Raw genomic sequence first — 9,742 nt, forward strand, 5'->3', positions numbered from 1 at the left:
TCAGAAGTGTCCTTCCACTCTTTCCTGATGCCAGCCGGGTCCTGGGCTGAGGTCCGGGAGCGCCCAGAGTCTCCCAGTTCAATTCTGCTAAGTCAGCAGAGCGGTGCCTCCCAGAGGCCTATCCGGTGCCCCCGGGCCCCAAACCCGTACGCTCACTGGAGGCCAAACAGGCCGAGCGCGGTTGATTTCCCAGTGTTTCAGGGAAACATTGATGTTACAGAAGACCTGAGAAGAACCAAGCAACGCTTAGAGAGATGGAATTACACTTTATTATTATTATTATTACACCGGGCCGCGAGAAAACTGTATTTCACATTCTGGGCCCCAACATGGAGGAAGTTTCCCTATTTATATCTTTTTTACCTTCTTTGTCTCCCAAATATGGGGTTTTCCGGTCCCTTTTGCAAGTTCTTAAAGAGCCCTTTGTGCTGGGGCTTTGAGACCTCAACCAGAGGCCTGGCCCGGCACCAGCACTGATAACTTCGTCTGGGGAAGGGAGTAGTCTTATTTTCCTTATTATTTAAGCCAGCAGGCATTTACAGGAGCCACAATAGCAGGGTTAAAATTTCAAACAGCAGTTTTTATATAAGATGGATGCTCCAATAGCACCATTGACCCCATAGACTGCTCTGTGCGGCTGGGTGGACATCCACGTGACAGCACCCAGAGTTCTTGGGCTGATTCACTGAGAGGAACCTCTGGGAGGGGCAGTGCTGAAGGAACAGGGCACATGCTGGTTACACCCCGTCGTGGAGCCTCATATTCTATCAGCGCAAGAACCCTCTTTAGGAAACAAAACAAAACAAAAACCGCTTTAGTGCCTGGCGGAGTTGATGTTCAACGAATGTTTGTGAAATGAATAATGACCCTTACTTGATTAATAAGTGTAAGCTTGGAATGACCATCAATGCTCTTGGCATTGAACACACTCCCCTTACTCTGGGATCCTGGCCCTGCTCCCCTCAGTCGTGTCTGTACAAGATTTCACATCAGGCCCTGCACCCACATTTCTGGGCTCCTGGGCTGCACGCCTGACCTCTCACAGAGCGTGGGCCAGGGTGAGGAGCCAGAAGGGGCCTTGCCTCATGCTTCTTGGCTGCGGAGTAAGGAGACAGGTGGGACAGGGTCCTCCCCAACCCCCAGCCCCAGGCTGCAATTCCCAGGGTCTTGCCCTCAGGAAGCCCTCCTCCTCTGGGAAGTCCTCCCAGATTTATGCCTCCCCTAAACCTGCCAAATTGCCTCCTCCCAGAGAAGACATGAATGAAAACTCTTCCCATTGGCTTGTGTCATTTAAGTTCTCCTTTAATGGTCCTAGGTGTTCTGCATCTCAAATGTCCAGGTCCCGGAGACGCAGCCTTTCCCTCCGATCGGCCTCAGTGGAAGGAGGGAGCGCCCCCACCCCCAGGAAGCTCGGGTCCAGGAGCAGGCAGGTCGCGGTGTCCTCCGAGGCGGGAGGTCTGCATACTGAGCGGGTCCTGAGCGCTGGGCGCTGCTGGGTGGGCAGAGAGCATCCCTTCCTTCCGGCCTGGGCTCCCGCCAGGGTCGGGACCCGAAGGGCGGGGCAGAAGGTCTGAGCCCTCGGCCTCTCCCGGCGGCCATTGCAGTCGGTGGGGGCAGAGGCTCTCTTACCCGCCCAGGCTGCGCTGCGGGCCGGCGGCCGGCGCGGGGAGCTCGGCGTCCAGCGGGCGGGCCGGCGGCCGGTCCCCGCGCGCGGCGGGCGGGGCGCGCAGGCGGCTGCAGGTCAGGAGCACGTCGAACAGCAGCAGCTTGAAGAGCAGCAGCCGCAGCGCCTCCAGCCGCAGCGCGCGGCCGGGCGTCCCTGCGGGAGGGGAAGGAGCAGGCTGGGCTCGGGGCTCCTGGCGCACCCCACCCGCTGCGAATGTCCACGGAGAGGAGGGGCCTTGTCCTCTGCCCTGGCCATTCCTCCTCCCTGTCGTCCCCCAAATTCAGGGGGAGTCCTTCCTGGGGTCTACCCTCAACCCTTCCTGGTCATAACAAATACCCGCCTAACCTTCATTTTACTATATTCCCCCCAAACCACGGGGATGCAGGCCAGGCAGGAGCCAGCATCGCTGCAGAGAGGAGCCAGCTCAGAAGTCTCATTCGGCCAGGAAGAGACCGGACTGGTGACCATGGCCAGCAGGTGGTGGAAGTGACCGCTCCCCAGACTCCCAGGGGTCTCCCGAGGCTCTGAGGCTGACCGTTCACCTGGGCTGCCCCGGGGATGTTCACGGCCCTTCTGCTAGTGCTCACCTGTGGTCTCAACTGGTGTCCAGGTACTGGGCTGGGGCCAGAGATCTTACCCACTGGTGGACAGAGGCCCAGGCTGCCAGTGCACCAACCCAGCCAGACCACCACCTCAGGGAACACCTACCAACCCCCAGCAGGACCCATCAGGCCAGAGGCCAACAGCACCTAAGGGCCTGGCCCCCAGTACTCACCCCCAAGAGGTTCCCAGAGGCAGGTCCTCGCTGAGGAAGTCACTCCTGCCAGCCAAGGAGAAGGGAGTGAGACTTGGGAGGGGCCGTTCCCTGCACCCCAGTACCGTGCCCTCCGCCCCAGTACCGTGCCCTCTGCCCCAGGACTGTGCCCCAGCCCTGACACAGGGCCCCCTGTTCATGGCATGTTGGATAAATGGACAAAGGAACCGGCAGTGGGATCCTGAGCCCACTCGCTGCACGTCCCCCGAGGGGCCTGGATCTCTCCGGCTCCCTGCTGGCCCCCTGTTCTGTGTCGCTGGGAGGCCGAGCTGCCTCAGCACTTCCGGACAAGGAATCGGTTTTCTCAGCAGCCTTTGGAAGGCAGAGAATTTGTTCAACAAATATTATGTTAAAGCCAACATAATCCAAAAAGAGGAAGTCATCTGGTTAGTAATAAAGTAATAACAGCCCGGCCGGCGTGGCTCAGTGGTCGAGCGTCGACCTAGGAACCAGGAGGTCACAGTTCGATTCTCGGTCAGGGCACATGCCCGAGTTGTGGGTTCCATCCCCAGTGTGGGGTGTGCACAAGGCAGCCAGTCAATGATTCTCTCTCATCATTGATGTTTCTGTATCTCTCTCCCTTTCCCTTCCTCTCTGAAATCAATAAAAATATATTTTTTAAAGAATAAAGTAATAGTAATAGATGACTTTGGACATATTACTTAACTTCTCTGTGCCTGAAAAAATGAGGAAAATTATATGACTTCATAAATGTAAAGTGTTTACAACAAATAGTACCTGGCAAGAGTAAGCACTGAATAAGTGGTAGCAATTAATTATTTACTTATTGTTTGGTTCTAATAGGTAGGGTGTTATATATATAGGGTGATATATAGATATTAATCCTGGGTATATAGAGAGATATTAGCCCTAGGTGGTAGGGTTAATATATATACCTTAATATATATCTCAATCCTAGGAGGGAAGAGGCATTATTACCTCGTGGAAGATGTGCATCAGAGCTTAGATTTGAGTGAGATATCACAGTTGCAAATCCCAGGACTCAGGGCCCTCAGGTGGCCCTGCTCTGAGCCCAGGCACCCCTTCACCTAGTTGGTCGTCACTTGGACACCCTTCATGCCCCCATGGTCTGGGCCTGCCTCCCTTCCCACCAAATCCTGGTTCCAGGGCGAGTGAAAGGGGCAGGGGGCGTTCCCCAGGCCCCAGGCTCTGTCCCCACCTGACAGCTGCAGGGGCTGTGTGCTCTGGCTGTGATCACCAGCCCCAGGCCCCGTGTGACAGACCAAGGTTTCCCAGGATGCCAGCTCCTCCGAGGGCAGGGAGAGCTGGGCCACGCTAGTCCAGGTGCCATCTGCAGCTGGGGAAGGGCCGTAGGTGAAGGCGTCCAGTGCGCTGCCGTTGCCAGCTGAGAACCAGATGGGGCTCTCAAGGCCAGGGGGCGCGGCATCGAGGACCAGGCAGACCACCAGCACCTGCTGCTTCCCATCCACCTGCATCGTGATGGGTGGGGCCAGAGAGGGGAAGGGGGTGCCGCCCACACCTGTAAGAGAGCATGCTCCTGTGGGGGCCTGGATCTGTTCGTGCCCTCCCAGGCCAGCATCTCACTGTAGGCGCCTAGGCTTCTATCTGTCCGCTCACCATCCATCTGTCCCTCCATTCTCTCAACCACCCCTCTCTCCTTGCGTTTTCCCATCTAAACACCTTTCCTTCCCTCCACCCTGTCATTCACCTCTCTATTCATTCACTCTTTTTCCATCATCCATGTTTTCTACAGCTATTCTCTCTACTTTCCATCTGTATGTCCAGCTGTCCATCTGTCCATCCATCCATCCATCCATCCATCCATCCATCATCTTTCCATCACTCATCTATCATATCTGAATCTTTCTTTGCAAGGCATTAGGGATACAACATTAATTTACATACAACATTAAATTATATATAATAATTTATATATACACTAGAAGCCCAGTGCACGAAATTTGTGTATGGGGAGAGTCCCTCTGCCTGGCCTGCATCCTCTCCAATCCAGGACCCCTCTGGACCCCTGTGGGATCGGGCCTAAACTGGCAATCGGACATCCCTCTTGCAATCTGGGACCGTTGGCTCCTAACTGCTTGTCTGGCTGCCTGCCTGATTGCCCCTAACCACCGCTGCCTGCCTGCCTGATCACCCCTAACCAGCTCTGCCTGCCTGCCTGATCGCCCCTAACCACCTCTGCCTTGGCCCCCACCACCATGGCATTGTCCGGAAGACATCTGGTCTAATTAGCATATTACCCTTTTATTAGTATAGATTGTCCCCACTTTCAAAGAACTCAGTCTCATGGGAACAAACACCCATAATACCTGGTTGTGCCAGCCTCAGGAGAGTGGTCGCCTCTGGGGAGGAAGGGAAGGAAGCATGATCTGGAATGAGATTAAAGGGGCTTCAAATGTATCTGTAACTTTTTGATTCTTAAAAAAATCTAGTTCAGCCCGACCAGTGTGGCTCAGTGGTTGAGCATCGACCTATGAACCAGGAGGCCACAGTTCAATTCCCGGGCAGGGCACATGCCTGGGTTTCGGGCTTGATCCCCAGTAGGGGGCATGCAAGGGGCATCTGATCGATGTTTCTCTCTCATCACTGATGTTTCTATCTCTTTCTCCCTCTCCCTTCCTCTCTGAAATAAAAAATACATATATTTTTAAAAAATATATTTTATTGATTATTTTTACAGAGAGAAAGGGAGATGGATAGAGAGTTAGAAACATCAATGAGAAAGAAACATTGATCAGCTGCCTCCTGCACACCCCCTACTGGGGATATGCCCACAACCATGATACATGCATGCCCTTGACCAGAATCGAACCTGGGACCCTTCAGTCCGCAGGCCGACGCTCTATCCACTGAGCCAAACCGGTTAGGGCAAAAATACATATTTTTAAAAATCTAGTTCAAGTATGGCAGGATCATAACCATTTGCCAATCTGAGTGTTGGTTGTGTTATTCACCCCAGGACATGCTTAGAGAGAGCAAGGGAGAGAAACATTGATGTGAGAAAAACTGCCTCGACTGGGGATGGAACCTGCAATCCAGGTAGATCTGTCCTTTATTTTCCAGAACAGTCCCAATTTTCCACAAACTTAGTCTTTTCAGTAAGGGTGATTCATTCAATGCATAACTGAATGTTATTTTTGAACAGTTGCATATTTGCTTATAAAAATTAAATCTCAAAGGTTAAAAGCTCCAAACAAATTAAAACTCCGAGTTAAGCCCTAGCTGGTTTGGCTCAGTGGATAGAGCGTCGACCTGTGGACTGAAGGGTCCTGGGTTTAATTTCAGTCAAGGGCATGTACCTTGGTTGCAGGCTCAAACCCTGGGCCTGACCAGGGTGCATGTAGGAGGCAACCAATCGATGTGTCTCTCTCACATTGATGTTTCTCTCTATCTCTTCCCCTCCTTTCCACTCTCTCTAAAAATCAATGGAAAAATATCCTCGGGTGAGGATTAACAAAACAACAACAACACACACACACACACACATACACGCACACGCACATGCACACACACACACACACACACACACACACAAAAAACACCCCACAACAACTCTAAGTGTAGCCAGGCCAAAGAAATGCCCAGGGTGTGGGGACACGTGCCAGGGTATTTTGTGGGGACGGAGGGGTGTGGAGTGCTCACGTGAGATTTCTTGAGGGTCAGATAACTGACCTAGTAGCATGTGGATGGTTAGTAGCCCACTCAGGATTTGAGCTCAGATCTCAGTGACTCCAAGTCCCACATTTCACCCCACTTGGAAGGATGACTAAGATTTTGCTACGTGACAACGTGGACCAAACCTGGGACGTGGCCTCGAATAGAGTTGGTTTGTCTCATGCACTTAATATACTGAGTCTCAATGGTCCCATCAATATAATGGGGTTAGCAACACTGGCCCCACAAAGTTGTTGCGTAGAATAAAGTTCATGAATGTAAAACACATGGCAGATGAGTCTTAGTATTCTTATCAATATGTCTTTAATAAGGTGTCACAAACAAAGGAGGTAGAGAAGGCTGGGAGTGGGCTGCAGGAACCACAGCTCCTGAGCCTTCGCAGTTGCACGGGTAGAGACACTCCCCAAGGAAGTTAAGCATCTGCCTCCTCCGCAAAGCCTCCCAGGATTGCTCCTCCTCGCCCTGGCTGCGTCCTTCCCAGAGCTCCGTCTCCTGCCCTGCTCCACATGGGCATGCTTGGCCTCCTTGGGAGGGGGAGCTGTGCCACACTGGGTCAGCTTTAGCTCAAGGAGATGCCTTGATTCAAAGGTCAAGGACTCCCCCCCCCCCCCAAACATGCAAATATGCAGAGGCGAATGAAGCTGGAATTCTTACAATTCTAGTCCTTTGGTTCCAGCCTTGATCATTGGAGGCCTGGGGGTACATACAACCGGAAGTCACTGAGGCCTTGGGACTTCTCTAGAGAGCCCACTGATAAGGGGGAACACTGAACCCTGGTGGAAAGGGCACCCCGAGGGCAGGAGACCTGGACAGGAAGGGCAGGAGGGGACCCCACAATATTGCCCAGGTCCCATCACTCCATATCACATAACAGCCCTGGCTCCTCCACCCGACCCCCACGGACACCCAGCCAGCTTGCTTTGTTTCTCTACACCTCCAAGAGGTGACTACTCCCTACCTACACTGTGGGCCCCAGGGGAGCAGGACTCGGGGCCCCAGAGCCAGGTAGCTGGGAGGTAGAGTGCAGTGGGGAAGGGGAGATGGGCTTCTGGTGAGACCCTCCCCAGAGGCCCCCGAGCCTCTGTTCTGCCTCCCTGCATCTCACCCACACCGGGACGCCCAGAGGGAGAGGGGGGTTGGGGCAGACAAATGGGGCACAGAGAGAGAAGCAGGGAAGGACTCACCTGTGGGCAGGGCTGGACACCCGAGGGCCAAGAGAAGCAGCAGCCAAGCCCCGGCCATGGCCCATTCGATAGGAGGCAGGTCCCAGCTGCAGACCTGAGGTGTGGGCCGGGGGAGCAGGCACCCACAAGGCTGCCTCCCAGGCCGCAGGCCCAGCTGCATCTCAGCTGCTCCACCGCGGAGCCGTTTCCCTCCAGAGGGGCCCCTCCCACTCCACCTGGGGCCCCAAACCCCATCCTCTCTCATGGGCCAGGGAACTCAGGCTGCCACTCCCACAGCAGGAGCTGGGTGCCCACACTCCCTCCCCGTCACTGGCCCTGCCATCTGGAGGACGCAGAGCACTGAGGCTCAGGGCGATTGAGGGACCTGCCCAAGGCCACCCAGCTGGCAGGTGGCAGAGCCAGGGCTGGAACTGTTCCTGATGGCTGGCCCCAAAGCCCCATAAACTTGTTTCCATGTTACACTGGCCCCTTTGAAATAGAATTTATTTTTTTAGACCAATTTCAAGTTCACAGCAACATTGAGCAGAAGGTTCAAAGATTTCCCATGTATTCCTTGCACTGTCAAGTAAAACCCCTTAAAAAAATAAACTTGTTATAAATGCCATTTGCAGCGACTCCACTAAACTTTAGCTAGGTATCATTTTGATCCTAAAACTTCCCATCTAGGTATATTCCCTAATGAAATAATAAGAGAGTTGGTCATTGTAAGACAAAGATTTATGTACAAAAATACTCTTTGAAATATTACACTTACAACACAAGAGCAGGCCCTGGCTGGTGGTGTTCAATGGTCAGAGCATTGGCCCATGCATGGAGGGGTCGAGAGTTCAATTCCCGGTAAAGGGCACATACCTGGGTTGCAGGTTCGATCCCTGGCCCTGATCAGGGTGCATTTGGGAGGCAACCAGTGCCTCTCTTACATTGATTTTTCTTTCTCCTCTCTTCCTCCCTCTCCCTCCCACTCTCTAAACAGCAATGAAAATAAAGGGGACATGTATAATACTTTCAGCAATAAAGAACTATTCAAAAAATAAAAGTAATGTATATTTTAGTTTCCATTGTAAGATTAATTGGATTTGAGGGAAGCAACTTTATTTGGGGGGAAGAGTAGAGTTACTAGAATTTTATCAATTTCCTCATAAAAAAAGGCAATGAAAAAATATCTGGTGGTGGAGGGGGGAGGATTAACAAAAGACAAAAACAAATGCAAGAGCAATTATAAACAACCCAGTTGCTCAATGCTAGGGGGAGAGTTAGATTAACTCATCTTTGGCATATTTATGTTAGTCAATATTATGCAGCAGCTTTTCAAATCATGTTTTCAAAGAATGTTTAGTGACATGGGATGTAGAATAGAGTTTGCTTCAGAGTGTGGGCTGTGAAGGCAGACCACCTGGCTTTCCACCCTGACTAGGTCATTCAGGAGTTGTGTGACTTGCACCAAACTACTTAATTCCCTAATTCTCAAGTTCCTCCTGTACAATGAGGGTGATAATACCTCAGAGGGGTCCTGTGATACGTAAAGAAGATAAACCACGAAGTGGATTTAGCACCGTTCCTTATACAGCAAGTCTTTGAACCACGGAGTTTCGCTCCATGTTGTTTCCTTATAACACTGACGAGGAAATAAAATCGAATCCTGGCGGGGCTGCTATCTGTGAGGAGTTTGCACGGTCTCCCCACATCTGGCTGGGTTTTCTCCAGGGACTCTGGTTCCTCCCACCTCCCAAAGAGGAGGTGAATTGAGGATTTACATCGGTCCCAGTCTGAGTGAGTGTGAGAATGGGTGTGATGGAAGGGTGTCCTGTCCAGGGAGGTGTCCTGTCCTCCTGGGCCAGGGCTGCTGGGGTGGACTCCGACCACCTGTGACTCTGAACTAGAAAAACTGGGTTGGAAAATAATTACTTTATTTGTTTTTCTTCTTCTTCTTCTTCTTCTTCTTCTTCTTCTTCTTCTTCTTCTTCTTCTTCTTCTTCTTCTTCTTCTTCTTCTTCTTCGAAGTTTAGCAAGTGTTTTCTGTGGGTTTTTAAAAATTTTTATTAAATCTTTATTGTTCAGATTATTACAGTTGTTCAGATTATTACAGTTGTTCCTCTTTTTTCCCCCCATAGCTTCCCTACACTCGGTTCCCACCCCACCTTCTGCCCTTACCCCCCTCCCCACTGTCCTCATCCATAGGTGTACGATTTTTGTCCAGTCTCTCCCCGCACCCCCACACCTCTTCCCCCACCCCCCGCGAGAATAGTCAGTCCACTCCCTTTCTATGTCCCTTGATTTTTAGATTCACTTGTTGATAGATGTGTATTTGTTCTTCATACTTTGTACCTTTACCTTTTTCTTCTTCTTCCTCTTCTTAAAGGATACCTTCCAGCATTTCATATAATACTGGTTTGGTGGTGATGA

The 9,742-nt window shown here is 51.8% G+C and overlaps 1 protein-coding gene across 1 annotated transcript; it reads right to left on the bottom strand.

Moving 5' to 3' along the window:
* Positions 1-1,296: 1,296 nt before the first annotated feature.
* Positions 1,297-7,397, bottom strand: PTCRA (pre T cell antigen receptor alpha). Its single transcript, XM_059699667.1, has 5 exons — positions 7,340-7,397; positions 4,790-4,849; positions 3,661-3,981; positions 2,442-2,486; positions 1,297-1,819 (listed from the first exon to the last, which is right to left on the bottom strand). The coding sequence occupies exons 1-5, from the start codon at positions 7,395-7,397 to the stop codon at positions 1,626-1,628; spliced, it is 678 nt and encodes a 225-aa protein (XP_059555650.1). The 3' UTR covers positions 1,297-1,625.
* Positions 7,398-9,742: the final 2,345 nt, after the last annotated feature.

Source organism: Myotis daubentonii, chromosome 6 (genome assembly GCF_963259705.1).
Source record: "Myotis daubentonii chromosome 6, mMyoDau2.1, whole genome shotgun sequence".
Classification (NCBI taxonomy): domain Eukaryota; kingdom Metazoa; phylum Chordata; class Mammalia; order Chiroptera; family Vespertilionidae; genus Myotis; species Myotis daubentonii.

Bases quoted from the DNA above. Each gene is read 5' to 3' on its own strand.
- PTCRA (XM_059699667.1), bottom strand. From the start codon at position 7,397: ATGGCCGGGGCTTGGCTGCTGCTTCTCTTGGCCCTCGGGTGTCCAGCC. The intron at 3,982-4,789 runs GTATTATGGGTG...GCTCTCTTACAG, and splicing joins CCTGAGGCTGGCACAACCAG to GTGTGGGCGGCACCCCCTTC. The intron at 2,487-3,660 runs GTGGGGACAGAG...CTTGGCTGGCAG, and splicing joins ACAGCCCCTGCAGCTGTCAG to GAGTGACTTCCTCAGCGAGG.